Below are 24,183 nucleotides of genomic sequence, written 5' to 3' on the forward strand. Positions count from 1 at the left end.
TACACACAGACACTATTTTTCAGCAGCGGAAGGGCCCAATCTTGCTCTTGTTGAAGTCAAGGGCAAATTCTCTAATGGCTTAAATGGCTGCAGGTTTGGGCCCCAGAAGAGAAGAATGTAGTGATATCACCATGGAAACCAACAGTGCTAGGAATGAGAAACCAAAAGAGAGTAAAGAAGTCAAGGAAACCTAGAAGAAAAAGCATTTTGTGCTTATACTTACATTGTATGAAGACAGCTGCTCAGCCAGTCTCTTGTCTCTCGCCGATAATACAATTTCTTCATCAGCTTTACTTGTTGACTTCTTTGCCTCTTGCATTTCCTGATGAAAGAAAGCAGACTGCAATTATGAGCAGGCAGCATACCTGAAGTAAGTGACAAAGAAATCTATATTTATCTTGCTTAAATATTAGAGGAGCAGGTCAAGATAGAGCCTTGGTGCCTCTGCCCCTCAGGCATTTTTGTTCTGCTTGATAAGAAACAGCCTGGCCACACTGTTCGTTAAATTGATACAGAACAATAGACTTCCCAGGCTGTAGCAGACAGAGATAGAATGTTGTTTAATGTAAGGAAAATAACTACTTTAGGTCTGAAATTTCTGTGTTTGGGGAACATAATGAGAGCACTTTTATTAGGTTTTGCCTGCATGGCAGAGGGGAACTTTGAGAAGACCTATAACATATAGACTGTTAAGTTTATATGAATGAATGAATAAATAAATGCTCACTTGGGCTTTCCTCTCTCTGTCAGCTGGAGTATCTGTCCAAATTGACTTATCTCCTGATTTCTCATCTGTTCTTCTCTTGAAAGTTCTTGGGCCCAATCCAAAGCCTTTCAATTCTGGTGGAAGCTCAGTCATCCAAGACTCCCTTGAAACTTGCTTGGACCCATCCTTTAAGAAAAAAATTACAATTTATTTATTTTTAACTTTCCACTATGGATTTTTCTACATAACATTTTCTTAAGCGCTAGTCATTTAGCATCTTCAATACATATAGCTGGGCTTGCTAAAATTCACACAAATCTTTTTAGGCCAAGAAAACACGCACAGTAAAAAGTATTAACTTACGTCATCTGAAGAAGTAAGTTTTTCTTTCATTCGCTGAGCTCTGCGTTCAAAGTCTCTAGTTACATTGGATTCTACTGGTCCTTTTGCAGGCATTGGACCTATGACAGCGTCTTCCTCGCTACTATCTGTTGCCTTCCAAAAATAAAACAAGATCTCTATCAACCATAATAGGTCACTACAGAAATATTTTTAACTACATAAATTGTATGCTATTGTCTCCCTAATGGTTCATATAAACCCAACTCTCTTCTCAAACATGCCTGTCACCAATAATTTCTTTCAATATTCAGAAAGAAGAAGTGTATTATAAATAAACATTACTTATACATCCAAGCATTTAAAAGCTGTGCAGTCCCAGCTCTTACTCCAATTGCCTTTAATAGAAACCAGATTATTTCTAATCTCTACACTTCTGAAAGTGTTATCAGTGGTGGTCAGCAGAACTCTTGCCTGAGAGACATTAATAATGCACTTTTTTTAAAGATGTGTAGAATATTCAACATCAAGATATCATCTTTTGATACTCTGCTCACTCTCCTGAAGCTCTTAGTGATAAATGATTATCAGATACAAGTGAAATGTACACGTACAACTCTGATATCATGGGCACCAATATATCCTCCATTGCCACCATCAGCATTCTTAAGGTATTGCCATAGGTGTGCCTAGCATTTTACACAGCAAGAAAAGAGCTTGGAATTTAAGTTGATTATAGCAAGACTGGATGTTGGGAGGAGGATAACAGGAAAAGGTGGGGGTGGAAAGAAGGAAGGAATACACAGAATATAGTTATGGGATTGCTTCACTGGTACAGCATATGCTATGCTAGTTCCTACTTAAGGTTTGGTTTTTTTAAATTCCCTTTCAGCATTGTTTAAAATGGAATTTATATTATTTGAAGGATTGTTGGAAAAAAGTCAGATCTGAAGAAGGCTGGATGGAGTACAGAATAAAGGGAGACATTCTAGGTGTAGAGTGCTGAATGGGAGATGGCGCAAAAGTCCTTTTAAGAGAAAAGAACTACCATGCCTGCAGATGCTCCAGGTAAACAAAATGAAAATGTATTAGATATTCAATGATTTCATAGAGTTTAAAATAATCAAATTATGGTGTAGACCCAATTATAAGCCGACCCCCGCTCTTTGATGCATCACTTTTTTACCAAAAAATATTCGGCTTCTGAACGAACATATACGGTAAGTTAGGTGGAAATGGAAGGACACAGGTTCTGTGAAAGAGACTGGCAAGTGACGAGTGATGAGCTGTAGGAAGTGGCAGAGTTGTGCAAAGCCTTGAAAATGAGAGTAAGGAGTTTGATGCTGATGTAAAGGTGGGGCCTGTTAAGTGGGATAGATGCATTCAAGTGGCAGAGGAGAGTGACGGTATCTATTGGTAACCTACAAGGCAACAACAGGGTTGGCATAGCCCAGAGAAGCGAGCTTGAGTGGAGAACAAGCTGGTGTTGGTAGGGAAGTAACACAACCACTGTGGGCAAGGCTACCTCCTACTAGAGACAGGGGCAACAACATGACCAACAGTCCTAGGTACCCCGAGAACCATCCCAATAGACAAAAGTGTCCCCACCTCCAGTCGATAAGGAAAACCACGGACCCAATCTGGATATTTTGTAAAGGAAGATGTGGCAGGCTTTAGACACCCCGTGAATGTTAGAGGAAGGTGTCACGGAGTGTGGGGGAGTCCAGGCCCTGCACCCCTCTTCCTGGGATTCACTGCGACTCTCAGCCAGCCGATAAAACAGAAGGTTTATTGGACAATAGGAACACAGTCTAAAACAGAGCTTGTGGGTAAAATCAGGACCCCTCAGTCAAGTCCTTCTGGGGGGCAGGGAGCTTAGACCCAGCCCTGGGGTTCCCTGCGTTCCACCACCCAGCCCAAAACTGAAACCAACCCCTCCCCCCCCCCCCCCCAGCAGGCTCTATCCTGCAGCCTTTGTCCAGTTTCCCGGGCAGAGGTGTTACCTACCCCTCCCCTTCCTGGCTCAGGTTACAGGCTCTCAGGTCTCCCATCCCCAGTGAAACTCCCCTGCCACATTCCCAGGTCAACACTCCCCACTCCATGCTGCGTCACATCTCTTCCCCCCCCCCCCCCCCCCTTCGAGACTGAACTGAGCAGGGTCACTCTGACCAGTGAGCTGGGGAGTTCAGGGCCCCTTCTCCAGGACAACGCATCCGCTATCATGTTGGCACTTCCCTTCGCAAGGACCACGTCCATGTCATAATCGTGCAGAAGCAGGCTCCACGACAGGAGTTTGGCGTTGGCTCCTTTCATCTAGTGCAGCCAGGTCAGGGGAGAGTGGTCGGTATACAGGGTGAAGTGTCGCCCAAAGAGATATGGCTCTAGTTTCTTGAGGGCCCACACCCTGGCCAGGCATTCCTTCTTGATGGCCACGTAGTGTTGCTCCCGGGGTAGCAACTTCTTGCTCAGAAACACGATGGGGTGTCTCTCCCCCTTTTCATCCTCCTGCATTAACACCGCCCCCAGTCCCGTGTCTGAGGCGTCGGTGAACACCATAAAGGGCTTGTCAAAGTCTGGGTTTGCCAGAACTGGGCCACTGACCAGAGCCTCCTTCAGCGCCTGGAAAGCCTCCTGGCACTGCTTGGTCCAGACCACCTTGTCTGGCTTCCCCTTCTTGCATAGCTCGGTGATGGGGGTAGCTATGGCACTAAAGTGGGGCCTAAAGTGATCACCTCCGCCATAGCTGGTTCCGGCTTTAGGTGGCTGCTCCCCACCCGATAGCACATGTAAGATACTTCAGCTACCCCACCTTGCATTTCCCAGCTTTTATGGTCAGCCCAGCCTCAGGAGTCGGTCCAGCACTTGTCTAACCTGGGACACATGGTCCTCCCAGGTCTGGCTAAAGACACAGATGTCATCAATATACGCCATGGCAAAACTCTCCATCCCCCTCAATAGCTGATCCACCAGGCGCTAGAAGGTGGCCGGCGCTCCCTTGAGGCTGAATCATAGAATATCAGGGTTGGAAGGGACCTCAGGAGGTCATCTAGTCCAACCCCCTGCTCAAAGCAGGGCCAATCCCCAATTAAATCATCCCAGCCAGGGCTTTGTCAAGCCTGACCTTAAAAACTTCTAAGGAAGGAGATTCCACCACCTCCCTAGGTAACGCATTCCAGTGTTTCACCACCCTCCTAGTGAAAAAGTTTTTCCTAATATCCAACTTAAATCTCCCCCACTGCAACTTGAGACCATTACTCCTTGTTCTGTCATCTATCACCACTGAGAACAGTCTAGAGCCATCCTTTTTGGAACCCCCTTTCAGGTAGTTAAAAGCAGCTATCAAATCCCCCCTCATTCTTCTCTTCCGCAGACTAAACATCCTCAGTTCCCTCAGCCTCTCCTCATAAGTCATGTGTTCCAGTCCCCTAATCGTTTTTGTTGCCCTCCGCTGGATGTTTTCCAATTTTTCCACATCCTTCTTGTAGTGTGGGGCCCAAAACTGGACACAGTACTCCAGATGAGGCCTCACCAATGTCGAATAGAGGGGAACAATCACATCCCTCGATCTGCTGGCTATGCCCCTACGTATACATCCCAAAATGCCATTGGCCTTCTTGGCAACAAGGGCACACTGTCGACTCATATCCAGCTTCTCGTCCACTGTAACCCCTAGGTCCTTCTCTGCAGAACTGCTGCCGAGCCATTCGGTCCCTAGTCTGTAGCGGTGCATTGGATTCTTCTGTCCTAAGTGCAGGACTCTGCACTTGTCCTTGTTGAACCTCATCAGATTTCTTTTGGCCCAATCCTCCAATTTGTCTAGGTCCCTCTGTATCCTATCCCTACCCTCCAGCGTATCTACCACTCCTCCCAGGTTAGTGTCATCTGCAAACTTGCTGAGGGTGCAATCTACACCATCCTCCAGATCATTTATGAAGATAGTGAACAAAACTGGCTTGAGGACCGACCCTTGGGGCACTCCACTTGATACCGGCTGCCAACTAGACATGGAGCCATTGCTCACTACCCATTGAGCCCGACAATCTAGCCAGCTTTCTATCCACCTTATAGTCCATTCATCCAGCCCATACTTCTTTAACTTGCTGACAAGAATACTGTGGGAGACAGTGTCAAAAGCTTTGTTAAAGTCAAGGAACAACACGTCCACTGCTTTCCCTTCATCCACAGAGCCAGTTATCTCATCATAGAAGGCAATTAGATTAGTCAAGCATGACTTGCCCTTGGTGAATCCATGCTGACTGTTCCTGATCACTTTCCTCTCCTCTAAGTGCTTCAGAATTGATTCCTTGAGGACCTGCTCCATGATTTTTCCAGGGACTGAGGTGAGGCTGACTGGCCTGTAGTTCCCAGGATCCTCCTCCATCCCTTTTTTAAAGATGGGCACTACATTAGCCTTTTTTCAGTCGTCCGGGACTTCCCCCGATCGCCATGAGTTTTCAAAGATAATGGCCAATGGCTCTGCAATCAAATCCGCCAACTCCTTTAGCACTCTCGGATGCAACGCATCCGGCCCCATGGACTTGTGCACGTCCAGGAACTCAGAGCCCCAGAGGGGTGATAAAGGCCGATTTCAGCCAGGCATCTGCATCCAGCGGCACTTGCCAGTAGCCCTTTGTAAGATGCATATGGTGGTAAGGTACCGAGCTCCTCCCAATTTGTCTAGGAGTTTATCAGGCCTGGGCATGGGGTAGGCATCAGATACAGTGATGGCACTGAGCTTCCGATAGTCCACACAGAACCGGGTCGACCCATCCTTTTTGGGGACCAGCACCACCGGTGAGGCCCAAGGGCTGGCAGATGGCTGGATCACCCCCAAAGCCAGCATGTCCCTGGCCTCTCTTTCCAGGTCCTGAGCAGTTTTCCCTGTGACTCGGAAGGGGGAGCATCTTATCGGCGGGTGCGATCCTGTCTGCACCTGGTGGACAGTCAGATTAGTGCGTCCAGGCTGGTTGGAAAACAGCTGTTGGTATGGATGCAGCACCCCCCTGATCTCAGCTTGCTGGGCAGGGGTTAGCTGATCCGAGAGGGGAATTGTTTCCAGGGGTGAACCAGCTGTGGTCCCAGGGAATAGATCTACTAAAGGGTCATCTCCCTGCTCCTCCCAATGTCCACACATAGCCAACACCACATCCCCCCTGGCATAATATGGCTTCATCATATTCACATGGTACACCCGGCGGTGGTGCACCCCGTTAGACATCTCCACCACATAGTTTACCTCATTTAGCTGCTTGACAACCTTGAAAGGGCCCTCCCAGGCGACCTGTAGTTTGTTCTCTCTCATGGGGATGAGAACCATCACCTGATCCCCGGTGGCGTAGGCACGGGCCCACGCTGTGTGGTCATACCACACCTTCTGCTTCTTCTGGGCTCTGGCCAGATTCTCCCTGGCCAGGCCCATGAGTTCAGCAAGTCTCGCTTGGAAGATCAGGACATACTCCACTCCACTCTCCATTGGGAGTGGCCTTCCCCTCCCATTCGTCTCTCATCATGTCCAGGGACCCCTTACCCTCCTTCCATATAACAGTTCGAAAGGCAGACTCCTGGGGTACCTCCCTGTACGCGAACAGCAGGTGAGATGAGTGCCTGTCCCAATCCTGTGGATGCTGGTTCATAAAGGTTTTCAGCATCATCTTTAGCATCCCACTGAACCCCTCCACCAGCCCATTGGACTGGGTTTGATAAGCTGAGGCCCAGTTGTGCCAGACCCCACATTTCTCCCACAAGCACCGGAGTAGGGCCGACATGAAATTGGATCCTTGGTCTGTCAAGACTTCCTTGGGGAACCTCACTCGACTGAAAATGGTCAGGAGCGCATCTGCCACGGTGTCTGCTTCAATGGAAGCTAAGGGCACTGCCTCTGGGTAGCGGGGGGCAAAATCTACCACCACCAGAATGTATTTCTTCCCCGACTGGGTCATCTTGCGGAAAGGTCCCACTATGTCCATGGCCACCTTCTGGAAAGGCTCCTCTATGATGGGCAAAGGTTTCAAAGCTGCTTTCCCCTTGTCCCGGGCCTTCCCCACCCTCTGACAGGGGTCACAGGATCAGCAATACTGCCAGACAGTGGTAAAGACCCCAGGCCAGTAAAAGTTCTGTAGCAACCTCTGCCGGGTGCGCCAGATTCCCTGGTGCCCCGAGAGGTGGATGTGATGGGCCAAGTACAGTAGCTTGCAGTGATACTTCTGGGGGACCACCAGCTGCCTCCTGATCCCACAGGACTCCACTTCCCCTGGGGGAGCCCATTTTCAGTACAGGAACCCCTTCTCCCATAGGGACCTCTCCTGGCAACCTCTCCTCATGGTCTGTACCACACTGAGGTCTGTCAGGTCCCTGAGCTTCTGCAAGGAGGGATCTTTCTGGAACTCAGCAGCTAGGGAAGGGATGAGGATCGGTTCCCTCTCATTGGCTGGGTCTGAGGCCACAGCCTCTCTGAGCCATGCCCCTCGGCACTCCCTCCCCACCAGGGTAGGGTCCTGCGCCTCCGGTGTAGTACCCTCCCCAAGGTCGGGGCACAGTGCCCCTCGCCGGCTCTGGGTCACAACCAGGGCGGTCTGGGGGTTGCTTGGCCAGTCCTCTAGGTCCCCCTCCCCCATCAAAACCTCAGTGGGCAAATGGTGGTGCATCCCCATGTCCTTGGGGCCCTCCTTGGCCCCCCATTTCAGGTGTACCCTTGCCATGGGCACCTTGAATAGGGTTCCACCCACCCCCGTCAGAGTCAGGTAGGTGTTGGGCACCACCTGATCTGGGGCTACCACCTCGGGCCAGTCCAGCGTCACCTCCGCGCCCGTATCCCAGTATCCATTGACCTTTCTCCCATCCACCTCCAGGGGAACAAGGCACTCGCTCCGCAGGGACAGCCCTGTGCCCACCCTGTAAACAGAGAACCCTGAGTCCAGAGCATCGAGCCCTCTGGAGGAGCTGGCCTCGGGTACTCTTCCCTCCTGAGCAGGTGGTAAGCTGGCAGCCCCCCTTGCCTGGGCCGTCTGCCCCTCGTCCAGGTGGGTCCCTACCCAGTTAACTCTGGGTAGGTTGGGTCTGCTCAGTCTGTCCCTGAGCCTGGGGCACTGGGTCCGTACGTGGCCTCTCTGGCCACAGCGATAGTAGCTCATGTCATGTTGGTCCCCTCGAGCGGGTCGGATGGTCCTGACGCCATGCGTTCCCTTTGGGAGGGGGTTCTCCATATTTCCCCGCTGGGAGGTCCCATGGTGACTCACTCTCTGAATCATGGGGGGCCTGTTCTTTTGGGACTCCTCCCTGCTACCCCCTGACCAACTGTTCACAAACTCGTCGGCCAGCTGCCCTGCATGCTGTGGGTTCTCTAGATTTTTGTCCACCAACCATAGCCTCAGGTCGGAAGGGCACTGTTCATACAGTTGCTCCAGTACAATTAGGTCAAGCAGGTCCTCTTTAGCTCGGGCCCCAGCTGTCCACTTGCGGGCATATCCCTGCATTCGGTTGACCAGTTGTAGGTATGTAACCTCAGGCGTTTTACGTGACTCCGGAACCTTTTCCGGTACATCTCGGGGGTCAGCCCAAACTCACGGAGCAGGGCCTTTTTGAACAGTTCGTAGTCCCCTGCTTCCTCCCCTTTCATTCAGCTGTACACCTCCACAGCTTTGGGGTCCAGTAAGGGTGTGAGAAACCGGAGCCTGTCTGCAGGGTCAACCCTGTGCATCTCACAGGCATTCTCAAAGGCCGTCAAGAAGCTATCTATGTCTTCCCCCTCCTTACGCTGGGCCAGGAAGCACTTATCAAAGCTCCTTACAGTCTTGGGTCCCCCCTCACTCACCGCAGCCGGGGCCCCACTGCTCCTCAGCCTGGCCAGCTCCAGCTGTCTCTGCTTCTCTTCATGCTGCCTCTGTTTCTCCTTCTCCTCCTGCTCATGCTGACGTTGCTTCTCCTCATGCTGACGCTGCTTTTCATGATCCTCCAGCTCCCTCATTTTCATCTCCCTCTCCCATTCCAGCCAACTCCACTCCAGGGATGGGGAGCTCCGCCGGGAGGATCTCCTGCTGGCTGCCAGGGTCAGGGTGCCCTCAGTATTCGCTGGGCTTCCCCCAACCCCTCCCCTAGGCATAGGTAGGAAGGATCTCGGGATGTCCTTGGCAGCAGTCTGACCCCTCCCAGCCCGGTCAGGCCCCAGGGCCCACGCTGCGTCCACTGGGCGGCTTCCCTCAGGGACAGGGATCGGGTCATCCAAGCGATCCTTCTCCTCCAACTGGGCAATCAGCTGTGCCTTAGTGAACCTCCCAATGTGCAGCCCCCTCTGCCTGCAGAGCTCCACCAGGTCGCTCTTAAGGCATTTAGCATACATATCCCTGCTGGCCACTCGCAGGCCAGTGCAGCTTTCCACGGTTTTTAGGAAGAACCTCTAGGGTGCCAGTCCTCCTTGAGGTCACCTCCTCTTTGCCCCTGGGACCGCTCGCTGCAATCCCCCGGGGGCCCTGTTACTGCAAAAGTCCTCTCTGGTCACACACTCCCAGGGGTTAACCGCCCCCTGAAACCGTCTCTCTCTGAATCTTCAGCACGCTTGGTCCCCGTCAATCCCCCTTAATTTTATTGTTCCCCAGTCACTTACTGCAGGAAGCGCCATTCACGGGGTGCAGTACATCCCACCTCTGCCACCAGTTATCACGGAGTGTGGGGGAGTCCAGGCCCTGCACCCCTCTTCCTGGAATTCACTGTGACACTCAGCCAGCCAGTAAAACAGAAGGTTTATTGGACAATAGGAACACAGTCTAAAACAGAGCTTGTGGGTACAACAAGGACCCCTGAGTCAAGTCCTTCTGGGGGGCAGGGAGCTTAGACCCAGCCCTGGGGTTCCCTGCGTTCCACCACCCAGCCCAAAACTGAAACCAACCCCTCCCCCCCCCCAGCAGACTCTCTCCTGCAGCCTTTGTCCAGTTTCCCGGGCAGAGGTGTTACCTACCCCTCCCACTCCTGGCTCAGGTTACAGGCTCTCAGGTCTCCCATCCCCAGTGAAACTCCCCTGCCACATTACCAGGTCAACACTCCCCTCTCCCTGCTGCGTCACAGAAGGCAAGAGTGTAGGAGGACAATGAGGTTGTGGGCCCACAAAACTGACACAACTGTAGAATTATCTAATATGATGGAGAAAGGAAAGGAGGGATTTATTTGGGTATGAGATGGTTTTGGCATGCTGAGTTTAAGTTGACAGGTGGGCTTCCAAACAGTGGATGAGGCAGTGGCAGAAGAGAGTGGAGAGAAAAAAAACACCACATTTCAGTGTAAAATAAGTTACTCACCTTGTGCAGTAAGGCGGGTTCTTCGAGATGTGTGTCACTATGGGTTCTCCACTGCAGGTGTGCTTGCCTCCCTGCATTGCTGATTGGAGAGCTTCAGTAGTAGTGTCGATCAGACAGCAGATGTGGGCTAACCCCTCTCAGTTCCTTCTCTACCGCACAGTCATAGACAAGAACCCTGGCGTACACGGGAGGAGGGCGGTTTGTGGAGCACCCATGGGGAACACATCTTGAACCATCATTACTGCACAAGATGAGTAACTTCTTTGAGTGGCGTTCGTATGGATGCTCCACTGCAGGTAACTCCCATGCACTATCCTTATTAGCAGGTTGGGTCTTTGGAGTTGGGTCAGTTACAGATGACTGTATTGTGAGCTGAAGATGGCATAGGAGGCGGAAACCTTTGTCCTATCCAGATAGAAGGCTAGGGTTTAGGTTCTGTGTGCGAGGAGGAAGTCACGGCTGCAGGAAGAGGTTTACTACACTATTGAGGAACCTTTTCGTGGTTGGGTGTGATAGTACTGAGTATCCCTCTACTGGTTGGTGGAAGGCTGTTCTAGCTGCTAGGTGCAACTATCTGAGAGCTTAGAGATAGTCCTGGTCTTTTTAGGGCCAGTGCCTAGGCTAAGAGATGTGGAAGATGTCAGGGATATCTGTTGGGAAGTACACAGAATCCGAAACCTGGACCATTTTTGCTGGTAAGTATGTCATGTTGAGGACTTTTTACTGTGTAATAATATCTCCTTGTACCTCCTTGGAGCAGGAGCTTTCTAGGTGTTGGAACCAAGAAGGAGCCATGCCTCAAAGCGAAGAAACCCTACACCTCAGCATGGGGAATATCCTCTGCTCTCTGAGAGGAGGTACAGAGTGGCTGGGAGAGGGATCAATGAGCACATTGGAAGCTATGACAGGTAAGAATACCAGGTCTGTCTTGGCCAAGTAGGATGATCAGTATGATGTGCTCCATCTCTTTTTTTTATTTTCAGCAGGACAGTGGGGGAAAAGGAGGAAAGGCAGAGAGAAGGTCCCTGTCCCAAGGGAGGAGGAGAGCATCGCCCAGAAAATGTTATCCTATTCCAGCTCTGGAGCAGTAGCGTAGGCATTTCTTGTTCAGGTAAGTGACAAACAGATCTATGGTCAGTGTCCCCCACCACCCTAATAGAGTGTGAAGTATTTCTGGGTCTTGCTCCTACTTGTGGCTCTGTGGGAATTCCCGACTGAGACTGTCTGCTACCGAGAGTTGTGTGCCCAGGAGGTAAGCTGTTGACAGTGTGACTTCATGAAAGACGCATCAGTTCCACAGTCTCATTGCCTCTGCACAGAGGGACGGTGAACTGGCTCCCCCTGGTCAATTTATTTAGTACATACAGGCTATGTTGCCTGTTAAGACTCTTGTGTGCGATCCTTTCATCAGTGGGACGAAGTGGGCACAGGCATTCCTGACCGCCTTTAGCTCAAGGAGCTTCATGTAAAGGGCTATCTTTGTGGGTAACCATGTGCCTTGTGTTGTGAGGTCATTTAAATGTGAACCCCACTCTCTGAGCGATGCGTCCGGGAGAGGTGGGGGGAAGGTTGTGAGAAGGGGGTGGCTTTTCCAACGTTGCCTGCGTCTTTCCACCACTCTTAGGAGTTCTTGATCCTGGTGGGTAGTGACAGGGGTTTGTCTAGTCTGTCCCTGTTTGGTTCGTAAACTGAACTGAACCACATATGCGAGGCTTCCCATGCGATGCCTCCAGGTGGTATTACCGCTGTGCTCGCAGCCATTTGCCCCAAGAGTTGGAGGGAGTGTCTGGCTGATATTTGTGGGCTGCTTTGTATGGTCTCGAGTGTGGCCAGGGAGAGAAATCTGTGTTGAGGTAGAAGAGGTCTGGCCTGTAATGGGTCGAGGTTGGCACCTATGAATTCCAGGTTTTGCACTGGAACAAGGGTTCACTTTTGGCTGGTGATCTGTAGGCCCAGTTCTGTGAACAAGTGCATTGCAGCTTTAGTGACTCAGTGAGCCTCTTGGAGGGATTGGGCTATGAGAAGACAATCATCCAGATAACAGTAAATTGTGATCCCCTGGGAGCATAAGCGTGTGGCCACTACTGAGAGAACCTTAGAAAATATTCTCGGGGCCAATGATAGCCCGAAAGGGAGTAGCCTTTACTGGTAGTGTCTTGTCCTAGAGTGAATCTGAGAAATCGTCTGAGAGGGTAAGATTGCGATACAGAAGCAGGCATCCTGAAAGTCGAGGGCTGAAAACCAATCGTCCTATTCCAACACTGGGATGATCATTGCTAGAGTGATCTCGAATTTTTGAGCTTTGACAATCTTGTTGCGAACTCTGCAGTCTAGTATGGATCTCCAACCTCCCTCCCTATTGAGAATTAGGAAATATCAAGCGTAGAATCCTTTGCCTCATAGATGTTGAGGTACTGGTTCTATGGCTTCTAACTGGAGGAGACTATTTAACTCTTGGCATAGTAAATTCTCATGAGAAGGTTCACTGAAAAGGGACACGGAAGGGTGTTGGAGAGGGCAGGGATGTAAAATGGATAGAGTACCCACTGCGAATGATCTCTAGAATACATTGGTCCAATACTGTGTGTTTCCAGGTGCTGCAGAACATTGTCAACCAGTGACCAAATGTCAACCAATGGCTGTAGCAGCTGGAGGAAATGGTCTATTGACACCTCAACCAACACATCAAAATTGGTGCTCGGATGTAGACTGCTAGGATGAGACAGATTGTGGGCCAGATGGTTTACACCTTGAAAATTTGTTTTGAATAATTTATGTAGTCGTGTTTTTCTGTCAGGGCTTCGTAATTGGCAATCTGATACTGAAGAATGGCTGAGGAGTTCATCTTCCTCCCAAAGACATTCAAATGCTTCCAGTCACTATCGTAGGGAGTGGACCTCTTCTGTGTTGATGGACACAGGAACTACAGATGCTCCCCGATTTACACAATCGTTCCGTTCTGGAAAGCCTTGCGTAACTCCAATTTTGCGTAAGTCAGAAACGTATACCCGAACGTTACGCAAAAAAACAAACAAACCACCCCACTCCTCTTTCTAGCTTATGGAACTTTTTCCGTAAGTGCAAATTTGCGTAAGTTGGGTCTTGCGTAACCCGGGGAGCCTCTGTAATAGCGTCCTCCACAACGGACTTAGGTGGAGGGTGGGAGAAGAGGAATTCACAGTCTCCCTTGCTGGGACATATTTTTTGTCCGGTCACTTGCAGGTAGGTGCCACCAATGCTGGGGTTTGCCAAATGATTCTTGCCAGGTACAGAATGGCCTTGTTAATAGGGCAATCTTTGAAGACTAGGATGAACGGAGTATGTCAAGGAGATGATGGTGCGTGTCCGTGACTTCTTCCAGCAGTATTTGGAGCGTGTCTGCCACTCTCTTCGCTAGGTCCTGGAAGAGACTAAAGTCATCAGCCAGAGACAGTGGGGGAGCCATGACTACCTCATCTGGGGAGGAGGATCTGGTCCTTGGGGTCACTTCTTTCTCAGCACTGCCCTCCTGTTCTTCCACAATTTCTTCTGGAGGTTCTGAAGCTCTCGACACCGCAGCTAAAGGGAGGCATCTCGAGGGTTCTCAAGTGGGGCCAGAAGCTCGAGAGGTATGCTGGCGATAGGCAGCCCAAGGGTCCCAGTATGGCCACTGTGGTGGCAGAGAGCATGGTTGTGCCCATGCCAAGATGGTGGGGCCATCTGAAGGTATGCTCGAGGGTCCTGTTGATATTGGACACTGTAAGGAGCCTGGGAGGAGTACTGTGATGCTACCTCCTTGGGTTTGCTATCTGAGCCCTCACTAGAGGGCGGGGGAGTGGGGAGGACTCCTGTGCTGGGCAAAGACTCAGTGCAAAGGTGCTGGTACCAAGAAGAGGCTCTGGTACATCAGATACATAGAGGTCCCTAGAATGTTGGAATTCTGGTGGGACCGACTGACTGGCTGCCGCGGGCAGTACTGGGGGAGATGGGGATCTTGTCTGTACTGGCTGCTCTGGTACTGGATGAGGTGTTGATGTTGGTATCGATGTAGACTTTTGTACCGGCAACGCCTTTGTAGCAGAGTGCTTATTCCTGTCCTTGTGACTCGGTGCCTCTGCCCATCGGGTCCATACGCTTGTCAACTCTACCAGCCACTGCGAACTTCCATGAGCCATGGGTACTGGACTGGGATAGTCTTGCTGCTGATAGTACTGAGCATGCCGGAGAGCGCTTGTGGCTCTCTCAGGGCTCACTGTGGTGGACTTCCTGCTTCGACGATTCATGAGAGGGATTAGCAGCTTGTTTCTTTGACCTGCAACCTTTAGATGTTGAGGGCTGTAGCGAACACTCACATCTGCCAGGTGACTTGTGGCGGAGGGCCAGAGAGCCGCCTCCATGAAAATCTTCTGTCTGGGCTCTCTATCCTTATGAGAGTGGGACCTGAATTGTTGGCAGAGATCATACTTTTGTTGAATGTGGCCTTCCGCAAAGCAGCAAATGAACTGGGAGTACTTGTCTGAGGTAGGGATCACCTCTTTGCAAGAGAGGCACTTCTTGAAGACCAGCGAACTGGGCATACCCCATTGGGGGAAGGGTCCACAACGGGGGAGGGCGGGAATAGGGAAAAACATTTAAAAAAAATTTGAGAAAAATAAGGGGAAAAATGACTACACTAACTATGTAAATGCAAAAACGAAAGCAATTGTTGTAGTGGACTGCAAATAGCTACCTCTTGAGCCAGGGGTGGTTGAGAAGGAACTGAGCAGGGTTAGCCTGTGTGCACTGACTAGTCTCATCGCAGGGCACATGGAGAGACAGCACATGTACTGACCTAACGGACATGGCTACCGAAGTTCTCCCATCAGCAGCACAGGGCTGCAAGCACATCTACAGTGGAGCAATCATAGGGCCACTACTCGAAGAAGGTGGCCATTTGAGACCATAATCATGGATGGGGTCACCCTGGTCTATAGCACACAGAGAGAAAGAATGGCCAAGGATAAAACCCTGTTGGAAACTGACCACTAGTGGGAGCAGGAAGAGGTAGAAAAACTGAAGCAACACTCCAAAAGTTAGCGAGAGAGAGAGTGAGGTATAGAGTCATGAAACGAGGGAAGAGTTGAAAAGGATGTTGTGACTACCTGCATCCAATGGAGTTGAAAGGCTGAAGAGGACAAGGATGATTATCCTTTCATAACCCTAATAGTGTGTGCATGTAATGGTATTATCTCTTCTCTTTTTACCCTAAAGCTTTTTCTCTGATTTTAAACTGTAAGTATTGAATAAACTACCACGGTGGTATTTTGTTGTTTCTCAGAATGTGGCCAAAGAGGATGGAAAAAGAAATCCGGAACAAAAGTTTAAAAGATTTCACAAGTTATCATAAGCGCTTTGAAGATGAAAGATAAAGAAACTCTGCTAGGTTTTAAGTGAAGTCCATCTTGTTTCCTTGCTCATTAATGTTAAGTTCAACACACTCCTACCTCCTGTCCCCAAATACATGCACTTAAACAAATCTAAAAAATACACAAGTATTGTGAGAATTCAATACACAACAATTACAATGAAGAGTCGACAGAATAAGCTGTCTCTACAGATAACGAAAACCTCCTCTTGCCAAACTGAATAGTAAAAAAAAGTTAATTATTTTAATGTAGAAAATGTATGCTCTCTACAACTGTGCAATAAGTGTCATAGGAACAAATCGCATCCATCACAGCTAACACACTAAAAGATTATAAAAATGTTTACCTGTTGAAACTAGAAAAAAAATCTCTGCAATAAATTAAGTTTCTTTGTTACAAACACTTCACTTGACACATGATCTGGAGGTCCCTATTTAACAATGGAGGAATTTTTATACTTTTTTGTTTGAAATGTAGAAACAGCCAAATTTTGATATCTCTGCAACCAGACATTTGTCAATATGACAAACTGCTTAATCATTACTTGCAGTTAGGAATATTTTTAAACAGCAGACTATCATTCTTCATTATAAATCATGACAATACGCGCTGTAGGAGGTAGCAGAATGGTCACAGCACAAAGTGCTAATAAAAAAAGCTTGGTTTCAGAACAGCACTTACACTCTAGTAGGCTGGGGCCTTGCCTTGAAAATTGAAACGCTTCAGAACAACAGAATAAGGAAAAGTTGGTACAAACACGTGCTAACGTTTACCTGAAACAATTACATGTGTTATGACACTGAACATATGGCAACAATTCTGTCACATATTTTACACCTTCCCTACCAGTATATATTATCTTGGAGCAGGGCTCCCTGCTAAGTCACATACCAGTGTGAGTTAGGCATTCAGAGGTAGTAGTGAGAAAGGAAAGACACAAAGGGCAACGGGAGGGAGTAATGGAGAGCAGAATTTTGAAAAAAATCTCAAATAGGGAGGAGAGTAAATGGGAAAAAAAATGACCATTTCCCATCCTAAAGCACACCATGATCTGACCAGTAATTGAAGATGACATGCAGAGGAGGAGGGGGAGCGCTTGTGCCCAATTTTTACTTCCTTATGATAGATAAAGGAGGCATGTAAAGGTATATCAATTTTTTTTTTTTTTACTTTTTTAAAAACATACAATTCAGGCCCCATCTACATAGAACCACTGACATATCACAAAAGACAAGAGCAACTGAGAAGATATGCAAAAAGAAAAGGAGTACAAGTGGCACCTTAGAGACTTACCAATTTATTTGAGCATAAGCTTTTGTGAGCTACAGCTCACTTCATCGGATGCAGAGATAAGATTTTAGACATGTTTAAAACTGTGGCGTTTAAGCTCAATACAAAATGAACACTTTGGAGAAACTGTCATTGTTAAATATTCAACACCCCTCTCCTTCAAAATAAGTGTGAGATCTCATACTAACTAGTCTAACAGCTCTTTATATCTAGTATGAGAATCATCTGAGCCCAGCACTAATCAACTTTCAGGATTTCTCTCCAGCCACTGCAGGAGTTCATGGACAGATGGTAGTTTGGGAAGCAGCCCTAGATTACTGCCTCTGTTCACAGTGCAAGAGTGAAATTTCCAGGTGTGGGGTGGTTGGGAATTTGCTGTATCCCTCACTACTCAACTGTCAGTGGGCACTGTCCCAGACTTCTGGGAATGTAGTTTAGAACCCATCAAGCCAGGCTAGCCATTCTGACCATCCGGCTGTCTCTCTCCCAGAGACAGGGAAGTGAATACCATCTCTTTGGGATTTATTTGCATTTTGGGTCCTAGGAAGGGAAGCTTGTTTGAACTGTGCCACAATACCCTCTAGGGAGAGACTATCATACCAGAAGAGAAACTGAGGTGACGTTTGTTTGACTACAAGTCCACAGGCTTGGCTTTTTTATTTAATTCAGTCTACAAACACCCATCCTTCAGCAAAACCAAGAAAGAGCAGACTTTGTGGTAAAGAATAAGAAGTTTGACACCATTTTATAACACCTGCTGTTTGCACCCTCATCCCTCCTTTTCCCCAAACCTCACAACATTTCCTCTCCTTTGGCCAGCTCCTTACTTCTATCCTCTTGCTCCTCACCAACTCCCTGTCTTGATGTTTTCTCCCAACTTACTTGTTAGATAACTAAACTTAGACCTGTAAACTCTACAGGGCAGGGATTATTTCTTTTCTAAATTCCCTGAAGTGCCTAGCATGCTCAAGCACAAGATAAATGAAAAGGTGGGCAGAGAAACTTACTTTTCCTCTGCACAATCCCTTTCAGACAGGATTCTGCAGTTACAGTTCAGAAGCTACTTGATTATCATTGATTGTTTATACTGCAATGGCACCCAAAATGAGCCAGATATTTTAGACCGTAAACTCTACAGGACAGGGATTTGTCTTGCTCTGTAGGTGGAAAGCAAGATCTACTGCATTAAAAAGTTATTTCAGTGGGCTTTGGATCAGATCATCAGTTTGTTCGAATCCTTCAGATGCCAACGCACTATAAATACAAGATAGATCAGTGCCATTTCAGTTTTTACAAACCTGGGTATGGAATTCTGAAGAAATAGAAGATCCTATGGAACAGCTGTTATCCTCAGTATACTGTGTAGGCTTCCTAAAACCAGGTGGCAAAGCAGGACCTATAACAGGCCTCAAAGAAAAAAAAAGAATTCTTATTTCCTTTCGCTAATTAAAAAAAAAGAATCAGCATGAAAAGCACATTTAAGTAACAACTTTTTATTGTTTGCAGCAAGAATCAATATTTGAACAGTTCAGTAAAGTGGTAAAGTTGAATGTGTATTCTCTTGTAAAGTCACATTTTCATTGATAGTCATACATTTTCATCTTTCTATGTATTACATACACAAGGGGGAGATCAACTTGAAAAATCACACTTCCATCTCCACGTTCCAGATTTTTAAAGTTATCACTTAAAAAAAACAAACCACAAGTAGGTACTGTCTTTATTAAATACTTTCCATCTGTTCATCAATATGACCTCCACTATCCACGTTTTTGTGCAATGAAAAATACCTCATTAAAGTTTAAGGCCAGAAGGGACCAGCAAATCACCAAGTCTGACCTCCTGTATATTCACAGGCCAACAACATTACCCAGCACCCACACACTAAACTCAACAACCAAAATTAGACTAAAGGATCATTAGACTATTATGTGCCACAGGCAGAGAACAGGAGGGACTGAGGTGCACCACTGCTTGAGGCCCCTTTTATGGCAGGGAAATGATTAAATGAGATATACCCAGATAATCCTGTCAAATGACTCGCACCTACACTCTGCAATGGAAGGCACAAACTCCCAACATCACTGACAGTCTGACCCGGGGGGAAATTCCTTCCTGACCCTGCATATGGTGATCCGTTAGACCATAGGTGCTGTTTTTGCCTGTGGGTGCTTTTGAAGAAAAACAGAGAGAGTGAGTGTGTGGGGGTACTCTGCCAGTTTTGGGAGAAGGCTATTTTCAGCATATTTACACATTTCTTTATTCTAGTTATTGAATAGGTCTATCATTGGTATCTTTACTATTTGAATAATGATTAAATTATTATGAACAACATAATTACATTATAATGAATTACAATATATTAAGATCATTGCAGTCACCTTCAAGCTGTCTTCACTAACGTCCCAGTTTAAAGACATTATGTCTCATTGGAGCTTTCTGGATGAAACTGTCAGCAATCTTATTTACATCTAGGTTCCCTGTTATTACTGAAATGCACATTAAGGACAGCTACATTATTCAGTTGTACCTGTCCCATTGATGACTGGAGATAATTTTTAAGTCTTCTGAAGCAGGAAAATGAGCATTCCACAGTTCAGAATGATACAGGCACAGTGAAAAGGATTCTTATGAACTGGCAGTACTCTGGAAAGATAGTGCTTCCAGAGTTCAGCAAATGACTCCAAGATGTGTCTCTTGATTTATGCACCATCATTTTGTATGTATTGTTGGGTTTCTATTTTGCCATGTGCATTACTTTGCATTTAACATTGAATTTCATCTGCCATTTTGTTACCAAATCACCCAGTTTTGTGAGATCCCTTGTAACTCTTTGCAGACTGTTTTGGACTTATCTTGAATAATTTTGTATCATCTGCAAACTTTGCCACCTCACTGTTTACCCCTTTTTGCAGAGCATTTATGAATATGCTGAACAGCACTGATCCCACACCAGTACAAGCCCCTTGGGAGACACCACTATTTACTTCTCTCCATTCTGAAAATGGACCATTTATTCCTCCCCTTTGTTTCCTATCTTTTAACTGGAGTGCCTGGGAATGTTTTCAGGATCATCTGAGGATCCTTAATGTAATGACAAGCCTTTTGTTATTGTAATCACCCTGTCTCTGTTTATAAACAAACTGCCTGCCCCAAGAGCAGAAGTTGTTAGCAGCACAGAGCTCATCACATTCCACACTCAAGCTCCGACTCCTGGGAACTGAGCACCCACTACTTTTTTTTCCCCATGGGTGCTTGAGTCCCAGAGCACCTACGGAGTCAAGGTCTATGCATTAGACCAGGGGTGGGCAAACTTTTCGGCCCAAGGGCCACATCGGAGTTGCAAAACAGTATGGAGGATTGGGTAGGGAAGGCTGTGCCTCTGGAAACAGCCTGCCCCTACCCCCCACCCCCTCCCACTTCCCATCCCCCTCAGAACCCCCCTGCTCCTTGTCCCGGGACCCCCCGCCCCTAACCGTCCCCCGGCTCCAGGACCCAACCCCCATCCAACCCCCCTGTCCCCTGACTGCCCCAACTGCTATCCACGCCTCCATCCCCTGACAGGCCCCCCCCAACCCATCCAACCCGCCCCCACTCCTTGTCCCCTGACTGCCCCCTCCTGAGACCCCCACCCCCTATCCAACCCCCCTGCTCCCTGACCGCCCCGCAGGACCTCCTGCCCCTTATTCAACCCCCCCCCCCCACCCCCTACCATGCCGCAGCGGCAGGACAGCCTTATTGGAAAGCCTGGGAGCTGGCTGCAGGGGAGGGGGGACAGTGTGGGAGGGGAGGGGAGCTCAGGGGCCGGGCAAGCCAGTCCCGCAGGCCGGTCCCACAGGCTGGATGTGGCCCATGGGCCATAGTTTGCTCACCTCTGCGTTAAACCCTCAACATGTTAGTAAGAGCCAGCCAGCCAAGCACCTGAGAGAAAATGCTCAGTGACACTTCAGAGTCCTGGCCCCCCACACCCAGTGTCCCATCTCCAGTTGTGGCCATTCCTGATGCTTCAAAGGAGATTTAAAAAAAAACAAAAAAACCCCCACAACCCAGAAGACACTGGGGGGAAAAATAATACCTTCCTAATTCCTGCAGATGGCTGGCTGAAACCCTAAACATAAGATTTTAGGAACAGAGGAAATGAGCCCCAGGGCCATTGAATTATGCTTTTATTAAATCTGGTATAATCTAATCAATCAAGCCTTGCAGCAGTGATGCCATTGCCAAGACTTCAAGCAAAACAAACAAAATCGTACCAGACCTATAGTCAGAGGATTACACCTACTAACAAAAAGGAGATAGAACAAGGGGCGTATGTGTAAACAGGGGGCACCTGCAAGGTTCAGGGGCAATCCTCCCCCGAGAAGCCAGCCTCCTGTAGCAGGAGTGCTAGGAAGGGGAAGGGTGCTGATAATTCTACTGTGGCACTGCCCTTAGCTAGAGAGCTCCATCTTTCATTGCAGCCTCTGGCTTACAAGTGTCTGCTAAATGTGAAGCTCCACCCCCATCTAGCTGCTGGAAGAGAGAAGCAGCTTTTTGTCTTCTCTTCTGCTTTCTCACGACTAAGGCAGTCTCCACACAGGAAGGCTTTTTGGTATAACCGAAGTGTGAATTTAAAACAAATACATTTATACTGGCGGTACCCTTTATTTTGGCGGAAGAGTGCCTTTCTCGGTTTAGCTTACGTTGCTTGGGGAGGGGTGTCCGCCAAACAAGAGAAAGCTACTCTGGCTACGACACTGTAGCTGGAGTGTGATTGTGAGTGCGGGCAGACAGACCTGTGCTAGCCCAGGCAGAGCTAGCACACTAAGTCACGTGGATGTTGCCACACTGACAGCAGCTTGGGCTAGCTGCCTGAGTCCAAGCCTGCCGAAGCCCTTAGTCCAAGCTTGGGTGGTTAGCCCTAGCTGCTGCCCATGCTGCAGTGTCTGCTCTGCAATTTTTAGCACGCTAGCTGAGGCAGAGTTAGCATGAGTCTGTCTACCCGTGCTGAGAATCACACCCCAGCTGCAGTGCAGATGTTCCCTCATAGTCCAGAGTAGGGTATCTATGCTGGGGGTTATACCTGTATAACCCATAAAACTTCCCCATGTCGACAAAGCCTGAGAGAGGGGCAGGCCTCCGCTACTCTACCCCCTCCCACCTTGTAGGCTGTTCCAAGGAGTGGGTAGGAAAATGGTTTTCAATATTCTACACGTCCCACAGCCTCCATTTCTGTGGTGTCTTCTGTATGAAGAACTCTGCTGCTGCTGCTCAGGGCTTTCCTCAGCAGCATGGAGCGGACATGATTTTTGACAGCTTCCTGGCTGCCCAGATCATCTCGAACAGCAAGTGCGAATCTGAGTGAAATCTTGTTAATACGCTCTGCTGTTTGGCACAGCTTTGCTGTTTTTCTACAGACTCTGGCAGAAAACAGGGCTGCTGTTTACTTTTGGCACATATGCAGAAGATTATTTTTAGAAATATAAGGGCAGGAAACAATATTTTTTAAAATGAAATTTTAAGTTATGCAAAAAATCGATGCATCGAGGACCCCCTACTTGCCTGAGAGTTTCCCCATTAGTCACTGGATTTTTCAAGCCATAGCTATTATTATGGTTGAAAATGCACTCTTCTCCAATCCTATTTTTCTGAGGCTTAATTTCTTCAAAATTTGTACATTTGGGGCTAAAATGTCTTATGTTTGTTTTCAATTCTGATTTTAATTTTTTTCCGAAAATATTCACAAGTTGAATTTTCATATTATAATATTGTTAGAGAGGGATATTCTTTTCAAAACTAAAGAAAACGGTTCATTTATATTTTGTACTTGACTAACTCAAAAAAGGTGTTTTAAAAGCTGAAAACTGTCATATATACAGTGCTCAATTAAGAATATATGCTTTGACAAATTTGAAAGATGTGTCTGAGAAATAAAGATGTTCGAAAGGAGTGGGGGATATATTATACAAGGCATAAACAGTATATCCACACACACTTATGAGTCAATCATACATTTGGATATCCATGCACTGAAATCAACATGCATCATTTTGTTTCAGTAATTATGGACTAGATTGAGCAGATTGTAGTCTGACCAGAATAAGGGGCACTGTGTTGTTTTGCTGCCCCTGGAACAGCCCAGGAGGGAGACTGCAACTAGGCATCACAATCTCCTTCCCACTCTCCCCACTAATCTGGGGAGGGAGTAAATGGCATCAGATCTATTCCAGTCACATCATGTGCTCCCCAATGTCCCAGCATAGTTACACTGCCAATGCACTGGGGAGCGGTAGAAGAGAGACAAGGCTCTGCCTGGTCCATGCCCTTTTCACACATTTGCTCAAAAAGGGGAGATGGTAGCTCTGCAAAGTCTGTTTCTCTCAAGGTGCAAGGGGATCCCTTTAATGCCCCTTTGCTCCCTTGTGCCAGCACACAGAATGGGGCACAATCTGGCCCCATATGTTCAGTTAATGCACATTAGCCCTAACTGTGCTCTGTTTAATTTGACCATTTAGAAGCAAGTCACTAAACAAAAAAAAAATCCGGGAGGGCAGGGGACTAAAAGACTTTAAGACACTCTTAATACAGTATATCCTGCTTAATAGCAATCCTGATACTAGCAACTTTTGGTTACTGGCAAGATTTTGCTGGTAATCGATCCTATTCCATTAACATCAATGTAAATGGAATTTGGATATTGGCAACAGCATGCTGCTTATTAAGAATCTTTCTTTTTCTTTTTTTTTAAAAAAACAACTGCACACAGGTTTGCGGGCCTGCAGTCGGAGAAGGAACCGCTGGGATGTGCTGTGTACACCCTAAAAAGAAAAGGAGTACTTGTGGCACCTTAGAGACTAACCAATTTATTTGAGCATGAGCTTTCGTGAGCTACAGCTCACTTCATCGGATGCATACTGTGGAAACTGCAGAAGACATTATATACACAGAGACCATGAAACAATACCTCCTCCCACCCCACTCTCCTGCTGGTAATAGCTTATCTAAAGTGATCATCAAGTTGGGCCATTTCCAGCACATATCCAGGTTTTCTCACCCTCCGCCCCCCCATACACAAACTCACTCTCCTGCTGGTAATAGCCCATCCAAAGTGACCACTCTCTTCACAATGTGTATGATAATCAAGGTGGGCCATTTCCTGCACAAATCCAGGTTCTCTCACCCCCTCACCCCCCTCCAA

The 24,183-nt window shown here is 47.8% G+C and overlaps 1 protein-coding gene and 1 long non-coding RNA gene across 2 annotated transcripts in view; one reads left to right on the forward strand and one right to left on the reverse strand.

The window, feature by feature from the left end:
* GPALPP1 (GPALPP motifs containing 1) overlaps nt 1-24,183 on the reverse strand; it is a 40,804-nt gene that overhangs the window by 1,987 nt on the left and 14,634 nt on the right. Inside the window, exons 4-7 of the mRNA XM_074961119.1 lie at nt 18,305-18,413; nt 1,070-1,201; nt 728-892; nt 224-322 (exon numbers count right to left, since the gene is read on the reverse strand). Coding sequence (XP_074817220.1) covers nt 224-322; nt 728-892; nt 1,070-1,201; nt 18,305-18,413 — 505 coding nt within the window. The remainder of the gene's footprint in view (nt 1-223; nt 323-727; nt 893-1,069; nt 1,202-18,304; nt 18,414-24,183) is intronic.
* Nucleotides 156-15,570, forward strand: LOC141992263 (uncharacterized). The gene is made up of 5 exons (XR_012640563.1): nt 156-370; nt 1,971-2,113; nt 11,093-11,240; nt 11,316-11,443; nt 13,730-15,570. It is a non-coding gene; the product is annotated as an uncharacterized LOC141992263 (long non-coding RNA).

Source organism: Natator depressus, chromosome 1 (genome assembly GCF_965152275.1).
Source record: "Natator depressus isolate rNatDep1 chromosome 1, rNatDep2.hap1, whole genome shotgun sequence".
Classification (NCBI taxonomy): Eukaryota; Metazoa; Chordata; order Testudines; family Cheloniidae; genus Natator; species Natator depressus.